The sequence below is a fragment of the Neoarius graeffei genome, chromosome 7 (assembly GCF_027579695.1).
Source record: "Neoarius graeffei isolate fNeoGra1 chromosome 7, fNeoGra1.pri, whole genome shotgun sequence".
Classification (NCBI taxonomy): domain Eukaryota; kingdom Metazoa; phylum Chordata; class Actinopteri; order Siluriformes; family Ariidae; genus Neoarius; species Neoarius graeffei.
The window spans coordinates 46,357,739-46,379,896 of record NC_083575.1 but is presented as its reverse complement, the minus strand read 5'-3'; the positions used below and the strand labels follow the sequence as shown (position 1 = coordinate 46,379,896).

The following is a 22,158-nucleotide window of genomic DNA, read 5'->3' as shown; positions in this document are numbered from 1 at the left end:
TTTCTGCTCTGTTACATGTCCGCCAATTTCTAAGTCTTTGTTGTCTGACCCACAGGGGGGTGCAGCTCTGCTAGAAATCTCAGCTGTGGGGGCGTCGTGGCTCGGGTGGATGGGGCGCCGTACCGTGAATCCGGGGACCCGGGTTCGATTCTGACCCGAGGTCATTTCCCAATCCATCTCTCTCTCCTGCTCATTTCCTGTCTCTACACTGTCCTATCCAATAAAGGTGAAAAAAAACCCCAAAAAAAAAAAAAAAGAAACCTCAGCTGTTTTCTCGAGATCACGGAATAATTGTCGTTTTCTCGAGATCTCGAATTAGTTGTGTTGTTTTCTTGAGATCCTGAATTAATTATGTTATCTCAGGATAACAAGGTGAATAAAAAAAAAAGATTATATGAAGGGCCTCTCGCGGCTTCCGTAGAAATATACTTGGCCTTTTTTTTTTAAAGAAACACTAAGGTTTATCCGTAAAATTTCTCTTAACTTCCAATTTCCCTTTGAACAAACCTTAGTGACTTAGAAACCGGTGTCAGAGATCCATCTGCACGGTCCACAACCCGGAAGACGTTGAGCTGGTCACCCTCTTTGTACACCAGGAAAGTGACCTGTTTATTCGACAGAGACTTTTCCCACACCTCATCCCTCTTTGAATCCAAGCAGTCAGAGGTATCCTTCACAGAGTTCTCAATGGTCACTTAAGGAAGGAGAGAGAGAGAGAGAGAGGGGGGGGGGGGGAGGGGGTGTTGTTCACTCTGTGAAACATCAGGTAGTGTATGCAGTGCTCATTTCAACTGTCAATATTTGCACAAAGCTTATGATTCTCAGTTATTATAATTAGTCAGACACCTCGTTTGGTGTTGATAGGCCCACCCCTCATGGCAAGGACCAGCTTGAGAGTGCAACCTTCTGCAATGCTGTAATGACAGTAACTCATTATCCCAAACCAACAGCAAGTACAAGTTCTAATTAAACTTCATCTCAGTCCAATTTCCCCTAATCTATACGACAACAGTTTACCTCAGACTGGGTGGCATGACTACAGTGACTGACTCAGAACAGGAAATCAGACTTGGGTGTTGAAGACAAAGAAATGTTCCCAATCAGAGGAAAAATAATTACCTGTAGTCATTCAAACAGTACTCATCATCAAGTTCCAAGCTGTTCCAGATCAAATGCTGTTGAGCAACAGGGATCCCTGTTATAAGCAAAGACGACAAAGAAGTCATGTTGAGTAATCCAGTTGGCAAGATGAAATGATTCAACTGTGACAAGGTACGTAAACGCAGTGGAGAACAAAGTGTGGTTAATGGCTGACAATGGAATGTTATACTGTAACAATACAGCAGAACAATTTCTAACACACGGGGCATAAGGCTGCTTAAAACCCACTGTCTGATCAAAGTGCCTTCATACTTGCATGAAAAAAAAATCCTTAAAATTCAAAGTCTTACTGCTATTAAATTCACTTTACTCAGATATATAAACGGTTCTCGAAGTGGACGAAACTGGGAATCACCAAAAGCAGAAGAAACGTGTGCTGGTTAGACATCCCATCAGAAATTCATATGAAAGAGAAAATAAAAAAAAATAGTTCATATGACATTGCAGGTGTTGAAAAAACCCATGCAGAAGAAACGTCTCAGTGCTGCCTCCCACTGTAGACTGAATGCATCGATAAGGCCAGAGATGCACTTTATCAAGCATCCACGTTCAGCAAAGGGCACTATGACCCCCAGGACTGACTCCACCAAAATGAAGGTCTCACACCGGACAACTCCTCACAGCTGTTTATGTCAAATCAGATTCATCTCAAGGTTAATTAATCTCTTAACTCACACAAGATGACATGTTCAACGCAAGACCCTGGCTCTTGTTTCTGAAATCACACACACACATCTACAAAACACATCAGCAAAACTAACCAGTCTACTACTCGCGTCCTCTCAGCACAAAGTCCATTTTAAAACTTGCCTAACAGTCAAACAAAGCAAATCACAAACCTTCATGACTTCCAAAACGTGTGATATTTCTAATCAATAAATAAACTGAAGTTACTGATGGGATTCAGTCTGTTACCAACACCATTCACCTTTAGATCATTTTTGAGGCTTACGTTTCAGCTGTGAAGCACCTCATAAGAAATACGCATCAAAGTCCTTCCCACGCCACGTGGCGCATAGGGCGGCGCCGATCTCCATTTCCGTAGCCCTCAGCCTCTCGCCTATTACATAGCTAGGGTTAGAGTGGGGGGCTAGTCCTCTGGTAACCGCGAGAGTTTGACTCCCCACTCGCATCTGTATTGCAGCGTGCCTTGCCAGACGTCAGTAGGTACCATTTTTAGAATGGTCTTTGGTATGACCCAACCATGAGTAGAACTCGCGATCTCCCGATCGAGAGGCGGACACGCTAACCACTAGGCCACTCGCGGTAAGAAATATACGTGTAGATGCAATTCACCTCCTCACGTACACTACATGGGCAAATGTTTATGGACACCTGACCAATCACACCCTTTTGAGCTTGTTGAACATCTCATTCCAGATTTAGCTTCCCCTTTGCTATTATAATTCTCGCCCTTCTTGGAAGGCTTTCCACTAGGTTTTGGAACGTGGCTGTGGGGATTTACCCATTCAGCCACAAGAGCATTAGGTGAGGTTAGGCACAGGTATTGGGTGAGGAGGTCTGGGGTGCAGTCAGCATTTCACATCATGCCAAAGGTGTTCAGTGGGGTTGAAGTCAGAGCTCTGCGCAGGTCCCTAGAGTTCTTCCACGCCAACCTTTGCAAGCCATGTCTTCATGTTCCTCACTTTGTGCACAGGGGCATGCTCATGCTAGGACAGGCCTCTTTATTCCAGTGAAGGGACATTATAATGCTACAAGCACACAAAAAAACATCCTGTTCAACTGCGTGCATCCAACTTCTATTAGTTTGGGGGAAGTCTCACATGTGGGTTTGATGATCAGGTGTGCATATATTTTTCGTTGTACAGTGCAGACTTGGCAAATTAGCATTCACGACCAAAAGCAAAAGCACCTAGAGTGATGTGTAATGATGCAATGATTGTTGCATCAATAATATGGACAAGACAGCACCGCAGCAGGTAGCGTTGCCACGTCACAGCTCCAGGACCTGATCCTGGGTTACTGTCTGTGTGGAGTTTATCATGTTCTCCCTGTGTCTGTGCAGGTTTCCTCCAGTGAATCAAAGAACCTGGATTTAACTTGAAATCATAACTGGCAGTCAAAAACTCAGGTTTAAAGGTAGACTGCCTTTCAGATTTTAAGTTCAGGTCATAAAAAGAATTTTCCCTGACACCCAATTATTTTTGTTTAATGGACCGAAAGCTCCTGAATTCGAATCAGACTTCCAATTTTATTTGTTTCTTTTTAACAGAACAATTAAAATCAAATCAAATCAGTTTAGGGCCATGTGGCCCTCGATTCTCCATTATTTTTTCTTGCTTCACCATGACCCAATTCAAGATACTACATAATGCGTCACGTGGTGGGACTTTCCCCGTTCGCACAAGGCATTGTGGGATACAAATTTGAAACGGGAGAGAAATTTTTTGGGCTTTTTCCACCTTTATTGGATAGGACAGTGTAGAGACAGGAAATGAGCAGGAGAAAGATGGGAAGGGATCGGGAAATGACCTCGGGTCGGAATCAAACCTGGGTCCCCGGATTTATGGTACGGCGCCTTATCCACCTGAGCCACGACGCCCCGAAACAGGAGAGAAAAACGGAGGACGCGAGTGTGCGAATGAAACGTGAAAAAGACCGACTACAGTAACGGAAAGTGAGAAGAAAAAGACGTTATGCTGCGAAGGAAAGGAAACGCAGGATAATAAATATCGGCGGTCAGCGAGCACCTCTGTGTGACCAGCGGTTTGTTTAGTGACAGAATGATGTAACCATCAGTGCACGGTTAAGGTAAACCTGTTTGCACCACGAGTCAGAGAGGACTGAAATTTCATCTGTGCTGTATGTCGAGCATGTATAGCATATTTGACAAAGTTGACTTGACTAGATGGCGGTAATGCAACACTGGATGCCAGCTGCTGTAAAACCCAAAAGAAGCAGGTAAACCTGCGCATGTGCACACCGGACGTCCTCTGTCTGCTTGACTGCGCGAAGCGAGCGATTTCATGCACGTTATTTGTGAGGGAATCCCTCAAATTAAATAACTTCCCAACCACAGAATGGCCTGGGTTTTTTTTTTTTAGAGATATTACAGAAATAAACATGCATCACAATGACCAAATTTCAGAGTAGAGCTGTGCAATATATCGTATTTTTATCACGATATCGATATTGGTGTCAAACGATATCAAAATTCATAATATCGATATGAAACAATTTTTTGTCATTTGTCGAAAGGGACGTGCACAATATTTCTACAATGGCAATAAAACAACAATAACATTGACGTGACAGTAAGGTAAAACGAACCCTTCTGTCCCCTAACGCACACCATAGCCTTGCATACGTCATCCATTCTACTCCCGCGATATCTCCGCAACAGTAAAAAATCAGTTCTTCTGTTTTCATACGTGTCGGGTGATTTGATATATTGATTTCTTAATATGTTGTTTGATTTGCTTGCTAATAGTTATAATAATACAATTAACATATATTTACGTCATATTTTTGGATGTGGGACTGGGTAATGTAAAAATGGCATCTACGGAAGAAAACAAGCACAACAATATTAGCACATATCCAGCTTGCTAGCTGTGTTAGATGTGTTAAACCGTGTGGATTTAAGTGGAATAATTGTGAGTCGTCCTGTGGTCAAGGCAGCGTTTTAAGGTAAGGCAATTTGGTTATTAAATGTTGCCCGCCGCGGCATGTTGGGTTCATTTGATTTTGACTTGTGCATCTGCAGCTAGCATCATGCTTTGAAGTAGGTTCTGCTAAGGACGGGTTTATTGCGCAATGTAGACGGACTCAGATGTAATTACATTGTTTTTAAAATTCCGTGCGCTTAAAACGGTGTCCCCCTGCTAATCATGTAGCCCTAATCATGTGTTGCTTTTACTTTTCTTAATGGCGAGTGAAATATCTCTGCAAATGGTATTTCAATGCTGACATGCCAAAAAGATAGCGGAGTCCACATTTGGAAGATGAAGGAAGAGAAGCCTATTTTCATGTATGTTAATTCTTAAGGACTTGTCTCTATATTGTGCGTATTTAATGTTGGTGTCTTAACAACACACAAGCTTACGTTGTAGTGTGTGTGTGTGTGTGTGTGAGAGAGAGAGATTTTATCCTTGGCTGGCTACGAGCCAGTGTGGACGTTACGCAGTAATCACTGGTAATACCAGCGCTGGCTCCATCCTCTGTGATCGGAAATGTTGAGTGAGGAGAACGTGAGCCTTGTGCAGGCGATAGGACCTATGCAAAGTACGCGCTTGCACAGTAAATAGTTTAAGTAAAAGGCGTTTCAGGGTACAACGGGAAGGGTTGACAGGTAGCCTATGAGGCCTGTACTATAAAAATGTGGCCCGGTGCCTCAGGTGTTGATGATCAGGGCTTTAAAAAAAGGTGTATAAATATCATTTTAAAAATCGCGATATCGATATTTACTGAAAAAATCGTGATATTGATTTTTTCCAATATCGAGCAGCCCTATTTCAGAGCGAACTAAATTTCGCTGATTTTATGAAATCGAAAGGCCGTATAGCTTTAATGAGGTAAACGATATGCCGGAGAAACAGGTTTTTTATTTATTTATATATATATATATATATATATATATATATATATATATATATATATATATATATATATATATATATATAAAAATATAAAAAAAAAAAACCAGTTGCAGTGGGCAGGCCTTTGCTTTTCCTATTATTCTAAGGCCCACTTTACACGGGGACGGTATAAAACAAAAACGCAAAAGTCCGTTTTCGTTCTCACTTTTTTCCGCGTCTACACGACCGTTTTCAAGGAGGAAATCTGCGTCTATACGGTGACGCATAAATGTCTCCGCTATGTCTGCACGCATGCGCAACGTCTTCTGTCTTGTCTGATCTGCACATCTGCGCTGCTGTTCTGTCAAGTTATCCTACCAAGCCTACTACGCATGCGCGAAATCCAGGAGGGTAGGAAAATTCAACAGTAGTTTTGTCCCACCGATCAGCTGGGCTGATAGAAAATCGGTGAGAATTTCACGCATTTGCCGATTTTTATGTTTTGTGCGTATTGGTCGAGTCTTTGGCCGAGTCAAATAATTTGTAATGACTTGTTTTGAATAATAAAACGGTCTGTATGAGAACTTGCTAGGATAACTTTACAGCACACCGGTCTGGCTGAGGTACTGTAGTGCTCGAGGGAGGAGCAGGAGCAAACCGAAACTCTTGTAGTCTGCCTTTATTAAGTAAACACTCGCTCTTGTTTCGGTGAAGAAGAGAAAAGGCAGTGTCCATCTCAGCAAAATAAACCCGTTCGGCTGCTAGTTTTGTTTTCAGTCTCGGGTTTATGGTTTCACGAGCGGCTTGAATAGGCGGCGCGCGCGTGCGTGTAACTTGGCGACACCAAACTGAGGAGCTCCAGCCGGGCGGGTGAGCAGGAAAACACATCTACTGCATTAAAACACAGAGCAGCTTGAAGGTCCGTTGGATCGATGTAATCAGACATGCTCTTACTTTTTTACTTACTTTCTTACTTCCCGGGCTGGCATGTACAGTATATGACACATGTATGACGTAAACGCGTACCCGACGTGAGCAGATCCGAGCAGAGTTTCGCGTATTGGGTAGTTTAGACGGATATGCAACGGGGTCTGTTTTTAACTTATCCACTCTGGAAGGCATTTTCAATTTTATCCGTTTTTCAGCCTCGGAAGCGCCGTCCTCGTGTAAACGAAAGACACTTCTGATTAAATATTTAGTCGTTTTTACCCGACAGCGTCCTCGTGTAAACGGGCCCTAAAACATGTTTGATCATGCCCTTCAGCTCCTGCACACAGATTCGGTGTACAGTACAATATGACAATTGATGCATTTCCTCTGCAAGTGTAAATATTAATACAAGAAAGCATATATTTCTATATGCATCAATCCATACCATGATCTTGAAGAACACATAAAACAAAATCAGGTATTGTTCTGAAGGCAGGTGTAATTCACTTCTAACCTGTAGTGCACTATAGAGAAAACACACGTATTTAGCAGCACCCGAAGTGTTGAGGCCATGTGCTGCCTCACCTCTTAAAGATCATCAACACCCAAAAGTAAACAATTAGGAGTGCAGCAGCAATGCTGGAGACAATGTGGGCACAATCACTCGCATACGTTTTGGTCATGTACAAAATTGCGACCATTTTGGGACGGAGTTCTTCAAACTCTTGATATATATTTGGTGTCAAGATTCTCAAGGACCCCAGGATTGCGTTCCTGGGATTGATACCTGGTGCTGGGTTTCAAACTAAGGACATCCATCTCGTCAAAATTTTCATACTTGCATGCAAAAAGGCAGCTACAAGGAACTGGTTGAAATGTGATCCTCCAAGTCCAGATTAGTAACTGGACATTGTAGAGGAAATACACTCCATGGAAAAACTGACTCATTCTCTAAGGACTAAAGCCCATACAAAACTCTGGTCTAAATGGACAAGATGAAGGATGGGTCGAGTTCTCAGCTGTTATGAGGTCAGATTAATAAGACTGAAGCGTGCAGTGCCCCCCTCCCCCCTTTCAACTGTGTATTGTGTATGCGTTTTTGTTTTTTCTGTTTGGATATGGCATTTTTGTTTGTACAAATGTTAATTGAGAAATGAACAAAGGAGTTAAAAGATATATACAGTGGATATAAGAAGTGTACACACCCTGTTAAAATGATAGGTTTTTCTAATGTTTAAAAAAAAAAAAAAAAAAAAACACGATAAAACTTTTCCCACCTTTAATGTGACCTATAACCTGTACAATTCAATTAAAAAGCAAACAAATCTGTTAGGAGGGAAAACATTTAAAAAAAAAAAAAGTTCAATAAGCTGGTTGCATAAGTGTACACACCCTTAAATGAATACTTTGTTGGAGCACCTTTTGATTTAAATTACAGCATTCAGTCTTTTCGGGTCGGAGTCTTTCAGCCTGCCACATCTAGACTTGGCAATATTTGCCCACTCTTCCTTGCAAAAACGTTCCAAATCTGTCAGATTGCGAGGACATCTGTTGTGCACAGCCCTCTTCAGGTCACCAATTTTCAATTGGATTTAGGTCTGGGCTCTGGCTGGGCCATTCCAAAACTTTTTGAGGTTGTTGTCAAGCTGAAAGATTAAATTCCTCTTCATCTTCAGCTTTCTAGCAGACACCTGAAGGTCTTGGGCCAAAACTGGCTGGTATTTAGAACTGTTCATAATTCCCTCCACCTTGACTAAAGCCCCTGTTCTAGCTGAAGAAAAACAACCCCAAAACATGATGCTGCCACCACCATGCTTCACCGTGGGTATGGTGTTCTTTTGGTGACGCACAGTGTTGTTTTTGCATCAAACATACCTTTTGGAATTGTGGCCAAAAAGTTCAACCTTGGTTTCATCAGACCAGAACACATTTTTCCACATGCTTTTGGGAGACTTGATGTATTTTTTTTGCAAAATTTAGCCGGGCCTGGATGTTTTTCTTTGACCCTACCTCATAGTCCAGACATATGGAGAATACAGGAGCTTGCTGTCCCATGTAGTACACAACCAGTACTTGCCAGAAATTCCTGCAGCTCCTTCAGTGTTACTGTAGGCCTCTTAGCAGCCTCCCTGACCAGTTTTCATCTGGGGTTGTTTTACAATCAGGGTACGCAAGCTAAAAATCACATTTAACACTTATCTTCAATATCAAAAGGCTTGACTAAATAAACTCGGTTGTTTATTGTAGCCCTGTGATCGCTCTATTTACCATGCAAAAAAAAAAAAATATTGGTGATAACGTTATTTTTGGTGAATGTATGGCAATATGTGTCATATTTAGCAAAATTACTCGTGTCATTTAGAAAAAGTGCTTTTTTGACCACAGGTAGCTCCAAAAGGGATGCACTTAAATCATTCTTTATACCATAAAACAAATATTTAGTTCCATATCATTGGAAACAAAGTTTTAATGTTGGAAGCCAGTAATATTTCAGACTATTTTGATCAAATTAGTATGCAATTGTGTCAAAAAAAATGTCCTCTCCGAGACAGCTAATTTTTCAATATAAAATAACATGTCTAAAATGATTATTTTCATCCTAAAATGTGGTCAAGATATCGGGACATGAATATTAGAGACAACTAACACAAAGCTTACAGCCTTATATTTAAAAGCACTGTGGAAGTAGTGGATTCTGAATTGTCAAAAAAAAGTCCTCTCCGAGAATCACTTCATTTGTTTCTCCCATCTTATAGCAGATTACACAAAACTACCATACACGCATGTCAAAAAATTACCTGAAATCTGTTCTTTAACTTGTCCTTCACTTAAAAACTGGTACAAGAACCAGTTTGAATCAATTTGAATTTTGGACCCCTGTGACACAAACTTTGTACCCTGATTGTAAAACAACCCTCTGGTCTTTTCATCGATTTTGGAGGGACGTCCAGTTCTCAGTAATGTCACTGTTGTCCCATATTTTCTTCACTTCTCAGTGTTTCCCCTAGAAAATGTTTGAAGGTGCGGTGGCAAGACCTGCGCTCAGACGTCCCACCCCAGTACGAGGATACGGGAGCATTCTGAGAATCTTTTTGACAAAACACACTAAAATGGTGACCCTTCGTAAGGGAATAAATGAATAAACAAGCATAACCTGCAGAGCAAGGCAGTTTAGAAAACAGTCAGGGAGACTAAATTCCCCGCACACCTAACCCCTTCAATAAAAGGCCTCTTTGGAGAGCCAGTTTTTGGTGTCTGCTTATGCTGGCGACATAAGCGACAGAACATTCCTGTTGGTAAAGACCAGTGTTAGTTTTTTTTATTGCTAATTAACACAACAAAGACTATGAGTGGCAGAATTGGTTGATATTAAAGTAGCCACAGAATACTTGCCATGGTCAGTGTGGTAAAGCCAAGGTTTGTATCTGGGCTTGTCAAGCCATGTCGGGTCCCAGCCCGTGGCCCTGTGTTTGCCCTTCTTTTGGCTGCTCTCCTCCCTCTCTTCACATTCTCTTTCCTGTTCTGGCAGTCTGCTTTGCTCTCCTGCTTGATTACTGCTACCTGCCTAAAATGTTCATATTTTCAAAACATTTACATGGACATTTTGAAATTAACGTGGTTTTGATCATTTCTGATCTGATATGGCATTTCGCAGATGATCACACACACCCATTGACGTTCAGAAAAAGGGCTGTGTTTAAAAACTCGCGTCGGTGTTGTACTTTCTGCAACAGTGTATGCTCGAATTAGGGATGGACATCACATAACCAATAGCCTAGATTAATCGATAATTGACCATTTAAGAATTTCGTTAAGAAGAATGACGTTCATCGACAAAAATGAATAGCCTATAGGTTGCTGCGTTGTGCGAGTCTTCAGGCAATGAATTTCGCTGTCTGTCATGGACAAACATTTGGCCGCACCCTGGCTTCAGTTACCTACGAGCTTCCGTAGCGTAGATCAATCGCTTAAAATCAACATGAAGCAGCATGGCGAAGTGTGGCGTGGGACCATTTTTAAATGTCCAAGTTTACTGTCATCACTATAATGGAGCGTATAAATACAATTCATCCACAACAAAAATGATGTAGCCTACCATTTGAACAGCGCGCACCCGAGCCTTGTAAAATGACAGTGGCGGTTCATCTCAATTCCAACTATCGACTCGGTGTTAGACTACGGACAAGAAGGAGCTGGAACATCTCATAGTAAAACTAAGATAGTTAAATACAAATGTTATGGCTTTGGTTCTAAAAACACACCGAAGAGGGTCTGAAGTTTCGATATTTAGCGTATAGGCTATCAGATAGAACCTGTGGTTTGTATCCAAGGACGGCTCGCAAACCGCAAGATCTATAGTAAAACTAAAATATCTAAAAATAATTGATTACAAAAGACGTGTTTTTATTATGAAAATAAATCGAAGAGGGTCTGAAATACTGATCTTATGAGTATTTAGGCTTATCTGTAAATGGGATGATGGCGTCGTCCGTTCACCTATATAGCCTATTAAAGCACCGACGCCGGCCGCCATGGAATCTAATGGGATAAATTACAGCAATAATTATAATTACTTTAATATAAAGATGTTAATTATTATTCGATTATTCATCGTTAATTCTCCCGACAATCGGCGAAGAAAACGTAATCGAAGCCGCGTAGCAGTTAGTTTACCTCAGGTTGGCTTGGCTACGCTGCTCCAGGTGGAACGCTGTCCAATCAGAGCCCACGGCGACCCGTGGAAACCAATCAAGTAACTGCTAGCTCGGCCAGTGGAACTGTGCTTCGCCCCAAACGCAAAGACTGGGCAAGCAACGGATAATGTAGTCGAATACATATAGCTCCTAGGGGTATTCCTGAAGGTGCGGCGGCAAAAATCAAGGTGTGGCGGCCCGCCGCAGCCAATTGCACATAGCGGAAACACAGCTTCTTGAGGGCTGTCTTCACTGTGCTCCATGGTCTATCTAATGCCGTGGAAATGTTTTTGTACCCTTCTCCTGACTGATACCTTTCAACAGCGAGATCCCTCTGATGCTTTGTAAGCTCTCTGTGAACCCTGGCTTTTGCTGGAGGATGCAACTGAGGAAATGTCTGAACTTTATTTGGGGTTAATCAGTCATTTTAACTGATGGCAGGTGTGAACCCAAAAAGACCGAATGCTGTAATTAAATCAAAAGGTGCTTCAACAAAGTATTAGTTTAAGGATGTGCACACTTATGCAACCAGCTTATTGTATGCTTTTTATTTTTTCCCCCTCAACAGATGTTTGTTTTTCAGTTGAATTGTACAGGTTATAGGTCACAATAAAGGTGGGAAAAGTTTTGAAATTATTTATTGTGGTCTCTTTTTTTACATCAGAAAAACCGATCATTTGAACAGGGTGTGTACACTTTTCAGTGGTCGAAATACTTTTTTCCAGTGTTCTGCAATATTGCAGAATGTCAAAATTTTGTTCTGCAATTTGGATATATTTTCTGCAAATACACAAGCCTCCATACTACACCCTTCTCAACCTAATAATGCCTATATTTACATCATAGCTAGCGTTACAACTCATAGCATTACTGTAATTCTTTATTCTCTCACTCTATTTTTAATTTCAGTCTTCACAGATCCTTCTCTGCAGCAAAGTTATCATTCCATGATACCTCCACAGGTCTTTCATCCCCCTCGCCCTGACACTACGGGCTACTACAACTTGAAGCATACCAACTAATTCATAAATGTACTAGTTATCACACCCACACGTTATCCTTCCACACAACACACTAATAAAGGGATCACCACAATAAAAAATAGAACACAACTGCTCTTCAAGAAACAAAACATTCATTTTCATGTTACACGTCATGTTACATTTTGTCAAGATTAAGTTTCTAGCTTGAACAACAGATTGTTACCCAAAATGTACTTCATTCACAGTGTTTGCATCTGCAACCTGTAGTTTTAAATTGAAAGCAAGGTTTCAATTCTACACTCTGTTACGTCTTATGATGATGCAAAGAATTGATGCCATTAAGGAATAAAACCCAACTGGCAAATGGAAAGACGTTTGGGTTCATTGTGTTTGCCTGGCTTCCAAAGTGCAAGGTCATGAACTGAACTGAGAACGACTGCAGAGGCTTCACTGCTCTAAACTAACAGCAGAGAACTGGGTACAAACTAATCATGGCAGAACTGAGAGCTACAGAACTGAACCTATGAGCTTTGTCTTAAGCCTCGGTCACAACCGGCCGTACGTGCTCCTACGGCCAGTCTACGTGCAAAAAACGCAAGAAACGCACGGAGGGCGCGTGTGTGACGTGCTGATTTTCGAGCCGTAGACTGGCCGCAGACCGGCCACAGAGGTTCTTTGTCATGTCAAACAAACTCTACAGGCGCTTACGTTTTTTTCAGGTTGCAAGACAAACTATGGCCAACGTGCATCTTTCTCCACGAACAAAAAAAAAAAAACGCAGCAATTTGGGAAACGCCAAAAATCGCACGGCCAAAAAAAAAAAAAAAAAAATCATACGTCCGGTTGTGACCTAGGCTTTACAGGGCAACTGTTTTACTTTGTGCTAGTCTGCACCACAGGCAAGACAGCACTAGTAAAAAAAAAAATAAATAAATAAATGTACACAAAACATGTATTAGTGTAGCTTGGTAAGAGAAAACAAAATATTCAAAAAGTATCTATGAATAAAGGTAAAATACTGTTGCTGTCTTCAAAAGGGATATATCATCAATATAAATTTTGCATGATTCAACAATACAATATATACAAACCTATACAATTTACCAACATATATGTATCCAACTATAACAGCGACCGTCTTCATTTTTGTCCCCCTCGCGGATGCGCGATCTGTCGCTGTTGTTGGAGTCACGCTGGCTGCCGGTTTTGCCGAGACACGATAAAATCATCCTTGTTTTCTTGGCGTTTTTGTCGGACTCTTGCCCCGAAGAAACAATCCTCTTCTTGGGAGCCATGTTTGTTATTACATCAGAAAATAGCAACTGCCCTTATTTGGTTGTCGTCGCCTTTCGTCGGTATTACATAAAACATTGCTCAACTTTGACCTGGAAAACGCCGTCAGGTTCGCGCGGCGCAGGTTTCAGTTTATTTACAGCGCTGCTAGTTTGCTAAATTGAGAACCACTGTATCCCGAGCCTGAGTTTTTTTTCATTCTGCAAAATTGCAGGTTGTTTAATTTTTCTTCTGCAATCTTGAAAATCATTCTGCAAAATGCAGACGGGTATTTCGAACACTGTTTTTTATATCCACCGTGTGTATCTCTCAACACCCAAGTTAGACAGACAGAGCACCATGCAGTCTTCACAGACGAGCATGATTTATCAGCAATCAAAACTCACCATTCATATGGCAAACTGATACCATCTGTACCACTGAAGAGTATGATGTCTTCCGGATGAACAAAGTGGACTCGCTCATCATCTCAGACACAAAACAGAGTAGTTTGCAGGTACCTGAAATGAACTCACTGTGACTCAAAGACAATTGAAACCGTAAGCAAGAACTTGAAGCTCTTTTGGGATTTCTGCCATTATACTTGTAGCTGGAGTCCAAAACCAAACATCTATTTCAGACACATTTATGCTCCCTTTATGTATGAAAATAAATACATCCATTTCAAACAAGGTCAAAATCACTGACCATGTACTTCCATGTGTCCTTTACGTTGATATTGATGTTAAGCAGTGCATTCACGAGTGGGCAGATCCGACGACAAATTCCCATCAAATCTCCTTCAGCTGTTCTGTAACAACCGTTTGTCCCTGCACCCAGGCGAAGTAACATCAAATGTCTAAAATTTTGTACTAAATCGGATAATCTCTCCTCAAAAAGTTCCGCCATTTTCTTAAGCATTTTTTTCATCGTGTCTGGCTTGAACTGTTGGCTATACTGCCCTCACGATTTCCAGTGGTACTTCTCTGTTCTACGTGTATCCATAAGCTTTCAGAAAACATGCACAAATATGGACAAATTGAAGGCAGAGTATGGACAGAAGGCTCAGTCTATATCCGTATTTAAGGCTGAAAATAAAATGAGCCTTAAAAGTAGACGGCCTTTCGATTTCATAAAACCAGTGAAATTTAGTTCCCTCTGAAATTTGGTCATTGTGATATGTTTATTTCTGTAATATCACACAAAATATCAGGCCATTCTGTGGCTGGGAAGTTATTTAATTGGAGGGGATTCCTTAAATATTGTGCATGAAATCGCTCGCTTCGCGCAGTCAAGCAGACAGAGGAAGTCCAGTGTGCACATGCGCAGGTTTACGTGCTTCTTTTGGGTTTTAGGGCAGCTGCCATCTACAGGTTTACCTTTGACCGTGCACTGACAGTTACATCATTCTGTCACGAAACGAACAGCTGATCACACCGAAGTGCTCGCTGACCGCCAATATTTATTAGTTTGGTCCTGCATTTCCTTTCCTTCGCAACATAACGTCTTTTCTTCTCGCTTTCCGTTCCTGTAGTCGGTCTTTCACGTTTCATTCACACACTCACGTCCTCAGTTTTCCTTCCCCACTTCAAATTTGTATCCCGCAATGCCTTGCACGAACGGGGAAAGCCCACCACATGATGCATGACGTAGTCTCTTGGACTGCGTCACAGTGAAGCAAGAAATGATAGCGGAGAAGTTAGGGCTATGTGGCCCCAAATTCATTAATTGTTCTATGGAAAGGAAAAAAAATAAACTAAATAAAATTGGAAGTCTGAGATTTGAATTCAGTAGCTTTCGGTCCACTAAATAAAAAATAACTGGGTGGCAGGGAAAATTCTTATTATGACCTAAACCTGAAAAATCTTAGTCAGTCAATCTACCTTTAATACTAACCACCACCACACTCAAGGACACCTCACAGTATTACAAATCAAGTACCCTGTACCACAAAAAAATAAAAAAATAAGAAAAAAAAATAAATAAGTACAGGGGGTGGAGCTGGACCAGATCCAGCCAAGAGTCCGGGAAGTGAAGACAACTCAATGTGTTTCAAACTGGATAAGTGCGTTATCAATTGTCTCAGTTTGTTTTTGGCTTTAAGAATGTGGTGGATCATATCTATCTAGACACCATGGACTTCTTGCTCTACAGAAAGGGCTATCCCTTAAAAAGGGGCATAAAACAAAGATAAAGAAGAAAAGCTATTAGTAAGAGGAGTAGTAGTATGTGTGTGTGTGTGTGTGTGTGTGTGTGTGTGTGTGTATGTTTACAGCTGAAACGAGGCAGAAATCAACAGCCACTGAGATACTGTGGGATGGAGTTCAAAAATCAATTCAGTAATAATCAAAAATAATAATCAAATAATCAAAAATTAGCAGGAATACTTAAAAAGGTCTGTACTTTCAAAAAAAATCATAGGTTTGATCATGCACCAACACTTCTTCTACGCGATGCTTAAAACTTTTCATACACCCCTTGTAGAAGCCGCCAGTGACTTCACAAAAGCCTAGGTCACAACCGGACGTACGATTTTTTGGCCGTGCGATTTTTAGCCTTTCCCAAATCGATACTTTTTTTTGTTCGTGGAGAAAGACGCACGTTGGCCGTAAGTTTGTCTTGCAACCTGAAAAAAAGTAAGCGCCTGTAGAGTTCGTTTGACATGACAAAGAACCTCTGCGGCCGGTCTACGGCTCGAAAATCAGCACGTCACACGCACGCCCTCCATGCGTTTCTTGCACGTAGACCGGCCGTAGGAGCACGTACGGCCGGTTGTGACAGAGGCAATAGGGTTTTATGACCATGACTATCCATTTTTTTATTCTGTGTTAAATAGTTAATGACAACTGTGGTATATAAACATTTTAAATATATTTTACACTACGGTCCCTGGGATTTTAAGAAAGTTTGAGTCGAACCACAATTTTTATACTTGCAGTTAATGATGCATGAGCCAAAGCTGAGTTGAAGTGCTCAAGTACTGTACTGTTCCCAAGAACTCAACCTGGACTCCAGAGATACACACTCATGGCAAAAAAAAAAAAAGTATATCCCATGGAAACTGTACCCCCCCCCCAAAAACATATTTAAACAAGCAAACATTTCACTCTCTTTGATACAGTGCCTCCAGATAAAGGAGATATACTCCAACAAACACCACAGAAAATTGACATTTTGGAGCCATTTTCAAAAGCAAAAAAAGGAAGGTCAGCCTGGAAAAAAAAAAGTACATACACCCTTAAATTTAATCGCACTTTCTTTTTTTTTTTTTTTAATATTTTTTGGGGGGCTTTTTTCCACCTTTATTATTGGATAGGACAGTGTAGAGACAGGAAATGAGCGGGAGAGAGAGACGGGGAGGGATCGGGAAATGACCTCGGGCCGGAATCGAACCCGGGTCACCCGGATTTATGGTATGGCGCCTTATCCACCTGAGCCACGACACCCCCATTTATCGCACTTTCAAGCCCACAAAATTAGAATCCGGTGTCCCGGATTAGCTGCCATTGATTCGACCCTCCTACAGGTGGAGGTGCAGGTGGAACCCGTCTTATTTAAACCCGACATCGAGGGTCTGGTGTTCTCTTGGCGAGTGAAGTGTGTGGTGTCATCATGTCAAGATCTAAAGCGATCTCTACGGACCTCAGAAAAAGAAGTTGTGGATGCCTAGGAATCTCTAAATTATGAGAAACAAATCATTTCACTGTAAGGACAATCATCTACAAGTGGCGCAGATTTCAAACAGCTGCTAATTTGTCCAGGACTGGCTGCGCCGGCAAATTCAACCCAACAGCAGACTGCTTGAAAAGTCTCCAAGAACCCCAAAGTTTCATCACTGGATCTGCAGGCAACTCTTGCAACTGTTGGTGTGAAAGTGCATACATCTACAATCAGAAAGAGACTGGACAACATTTGCCCTACATGGTAGGCGTGCCAAGAAAAAGTCCTTGCTGTTCAAAAGGGACATTAAAGCAAGACTACAGTTTGTCAGTGAACATATAGGCAAAGACCAGGCCTTCTGGAATAACATGCTCTGGACAGATGAATCAAAGGTACCGGTAGAGTTGTTTGGCCACAGTAAGAGTACACGTGTGGCGCAGACCAAAGACGGGTTTTGAGGAGAAGAACCTCATATCAGCTGTGAATCATGGTGGTGGAAATGTTATGGGGTTTGGGGTTGCTTCGCTGCCTCAGAAACTGGGAAGCTTGCATTCATTGATTCAGAATTCATAGTTGAATCAATCATATCAAAGAGCACTTGAAGATAACGTGATGCCATTTGTTCAACAGTTGAATTTGAACTGGAGGTGGACCTAACAAAAAGATAAATGATCCGAAACCCTCTTGCAAATCTACCAAGGAATGGCTCAAAATTTAGAAATGGAAGGTAATGGATGAATGGCCTAGTCAAAGCCCAGATTTGAACCCCATTGAAATGTTTTGGGGGGATTTGAAAAGAGCAGCATGTGCAAGAAAACCCTCAGACATCTTTCAACCGAAGGATTTCGTATGGAAGTGTGGTCAAAAATTTCAACAAGCTGATGTCAGAGACTAATGGACAATTATGCAAAACACCTTCGAGATGCTATTTCTGTTAAAGGGGGAAACACTAGGCAGATTCTACCGTAACTGGATCCATTAACCACTTGCCCACAAAATAAGAAATTTTTCTTGTCCTTTTTTCAGTGAGGTAATATTTTCAAGATTGAAAATATGGTATTTGGTCTTCTAAAACAGCACGTCATTTAAAAATACACCGAGTATATCAATAAAATATTTTTAAAGAATAAAGTTCTATTTCTTTGACATATCTGACAGATATAACTCCCATTTTAAAAATCCCTTTCATTATCCCTGTTGCTGTCGTCAGTGAATTTCTGCCAGATGACCTGACGATAGACTCAGCCATTATGGATCTTTGGTAGTTATCGTGTGGAAGCAGGCTTTATAATTTTTGGGTGTCAACAGATAGAGTTGAGATAGATTAACAGCGAAAAAACTATTTCGTTCACGAGAGAAGCCCACAGTTATTTTTAAAAAATGCTATCGTCAGTCTGTCAGTCAAATGCACCTGACGATAGCAAAATTCAAGCCCTCACCACGCACATGTTGACTGACGCAAAGAGGAAATTCTACTGCGCATGATTTTTGTGACAGCAGACATTTACTTCCGGGCAAGACTTGGAGTTCTGACAGCTAGATTTCATCAAATAAATCAAGGTAAGATTTTCAGTCAGCTATCCTGACGATAGAAATTTTTGACGATAGAAACATTGAGAATATATTTGTGCATTCATATTTAAATTTTTCTGGAGCAAAACTATCGTAAGTTGAGATAAATCAGAGCCACTTGCGACCCTTTCAGCTGACAGGCCATTTCAATGTGTTATTTCCCCGCGAAAGTGACAGTCGTGTCTATCGTCACTGTTCTGACAATTATTGTTGATATTTCAATTTTGAAAATAAATTTTTTTTTATTTCAATATTTTATTTTATTATTTGGTTCTAGTGATGAGGTATTTAATATCATTACTAAATTTGTCAGATTAATAATGTAAGAAAGTTTTGTTGCTATTGTCATCTAGAGTGTCTGCCAGAATATGATGGTAGACGTTCGTTTGTCTGTCAGGTTTTGATGATAGAAACCGATGTGTTTCTATTGTCATTTAGCATGTCTGTCATGTCAGGCTTTTATTAATTAGTTACCAGGACTACTGTCCTAAAATTTACTGTGAATGTCCAAGACCCCAAATGCTACTAGAAAAACTTAACAGAATGATCAAAATAATCAAGTCAGCAATTTAAGGAGATGGGACTTAACTGGCCTCTGTTATGGTAGAATCTGCCACTAGCTTCTCAAGCCAAGGGTGTACTTACTTTCTCCAATGAAGAATATTTATTGATATTTTTATTGAATAAATGATTGAAATGGCTAATTTTGCTTGTTATTTTCTTCAAGTATATTACCTTTATCTGTAGGCACTGTATCAAAAGCGTGAAATGTTCGCCTGTATAAATATGCTGAGCAAAGTTTACAATATCCATGGGATGTACTCCCCCCCATGACTGTAGCATGGGAAAAATCACAGTAACGCCAGAGATTTCACTGAAAGAGAAGTGAAAGAGACGTGAAAGAGAAGGACCTCAAGTTTCACCATTTCAAAGGCTGTCTTACAGAATTACAACACCAGAGTCACACTTTTTATGGTGTAACACCAGCAAGGGGAACGAACCAGACTGAGGGACAGAGTGATGAAGTGGGAGAGCTAGAACAGATGAGGTGGCCTTAAATGACGGAGGCTGGGACAGGATCAAGATGGCAGGCAGATGGAATATACTTAACGAATACAGATTCTGAAATCAGTGGGTGCAAAGATGCACTCAGAGCACATACTGTAGCGGAACAGTTTCACAATCACAAAGAACAGACTCGCTTCCTGTTCCTACTTTTTGACGTTGGAAAACCAATGAAACGTGATGGGATGAATGTTTCTGTTACACAAGTACAGGTAGACTGAACGCTTATCTATTAAAGATCTCCTGGGGGGAGGGGGGGGAACAACATTTACTAAAAAGCACAAACAATTTTAATAAATATAGTTTAAAAAACACAATTATTTCCCAAAATAATAAGCTATTATTGGACGAGGCTAAACAAAATACTGTGATTTGTAAGTGGAGAGTGTGACGGTCCCTGCCTCATTAGCTCTGCAGTTGTTGTGGATAAGTTACCGTGTGCGTGTTCTTCTCAAATTCGCACTGTAGAGACGAGAGGAAAAGTGAGGTACACCCCAATTCTTTGGTAGATCTGGGCCTTTCCATTGTGCTGCAATGCGTGTTCACAATGGTAATCAATCTTGCATCAATCCAGAGAGCTTCAGTAGTTTCAGCTGGGAATAATTTTATTAACGTGTGTCTAATAAGGACATTTACCACTTGGACACGAACTGGACATTCGCTGACAGATTAAAGCTAGACGGCCTTTCGATTTCATAAAATCGATGAAAATTAGTTCCCTCTGAAATTTGGTCATTGTGATAGGTTTATTTCTGTAATACCTCACAAACTATCAGGCCATTCTGTAGCTGGGAAGTTATTTAATTTGAGGGATTCCTGAGCAAATAATATGCATGAAAATCACTCACTTTGCGCAGTCAAGCGGACAGAGGAAGTCCGTGTGCACATGCGCAGGTTTACCTTTGACCGTGCACTGACCGTTACATCATTTTGTCACTAAATGAACAGCTGATCACGCCGAGGTGCTCGCTGACTGCCGATACTTATTAGTTTGGTCCTGCGTTTCCTTTCCTTCGCAACATCTTTTCTTCTCACTTTCCGTTACTCTAGTCAGGCTTCCACGTTTCATTCGCATGCTCGCGTCCTCCATTTTTCTCTCCTGTTTCAAATATGTATCCCACAATCCCTTGCACAAATGGGGAAAGCCCACCACGTGACGTATGATGTAGTATCTTGAATTGGGTCATGGTGAAGCAGGAAAAAAAAAAAAAAAAAAAAAAAAAAAGAGAATTTAGGGCCACATGGCCCAAAATTCATTAATTGTTCCATCAAAAAAAACACTAACAAAACTGGAAGTCTGTGATTCGAATTCAGTAACCTTCGGGCCACTCAACAAAAATAACTAGGTGTTGAGGAAAATGACCTACACTTGAAAAATCTGAAAGGCAGTCTGCCTCTAACCGTGGTTTCAGGAAGAGCAGTTGGTTTAGACCACAGTTGGCAGTACATGGCAAGTTAAAAACTCAATTTGGAGACGCCTACTTATAAAACACATTCGAAATGTTAATTGGTAGTGTTGACATGTTCACTGATGAACAAATGGCTTTTGTGCAACTTTTGAAAGCTGGCTGTTAAAAGTGAAATAATATTACAAACATGGTAGCTATACGTGCACAATTAAGCTAACCTTTCTCCTTTTAAACCCCTCAATGTTTCAAATGTTTTTAACAGAAACAGTTAATGGTTTGTATTAGTGCAAATAAGTCAGTATATGATGGTAAATTCTGTAGTGAAGTTAGCTAGATACAGCCAGTCTCTTCCAGGAAGTCTGTCAATCACAACATTCCCAAGCATACCCGTGCCTTTTTACTTTATAGTAGAATAACGCTTTATAAATGACAAGTCTGCATATTGGCAGAAGGCTGAATGGTTGGTGCTCTGGTGCAGTCAGAATAACTTGGAGTTAAACACACTCAAGACGGCGGAGACGATAGTGGACTTCAGGAGACTGCCCTCTGCGATATCAAAAAGTCCGGTGTCAACTGTGCGGACCATCAAATTCCTGGGAACTACCATTTCACAAAACTTAAAGAAGTGGGAGTCCAACAACAACTCCATCCTCAAAAATGCCCAGCAGATGATGCACTTTCTGCAGCAACTCAAAGAAAAGGAAAAGAAGAAAAAAAAAAGGAGTTCTACACCGCAGTCACTGAATCCATCCTGTGCGCATCCATCACAGTCTGGTTCAGAGCAGCCACAAAGCAGGACAGGAACAGACTGCAGTGAACAGTAAGGACACCAGAATCACTGGGGCTCCCCTGCCCAGTCTCCATAACTTGTACA

General features: G+C 41.0%; 1 protein-coding gene across 3 annotated transcripts in view; it reads right to left on the bottom strand.

Moving 5' to 3' along the window:
* zfand4 (zinc finger, AN1-type domain 4) overlaps positions 1 to 22,158 on the bottom strand; it is a 53,627-nt gene that overhangs the window by 11,728 nt on the left and 19,741 nt on the right. For 2 of the 3 annotated variants that reach the window (XM_060925789.1, XM_060925790.1), the window contains exons 3-5: positions 1,120 to 1,195; positions 847 to 914; positions 508 to 694 (exon numbers count right to left, since the gene is read on the bottom strand). In XM_060925789.1, coding sequence (XP_060781772.1) covers positions 508 to 694; positions 847 to 914; positions 1,120 to 1,195 — 331 coding nt within the window. Of the gene's footprint in view, positions 1 to 507; positions 695 to 846; positions 915 to 1,119; positions 1,196 to 22,158 lie in introns of those variants that run through there. The other variant, XM_060925791.1, reaches the window with a different exon arrangement.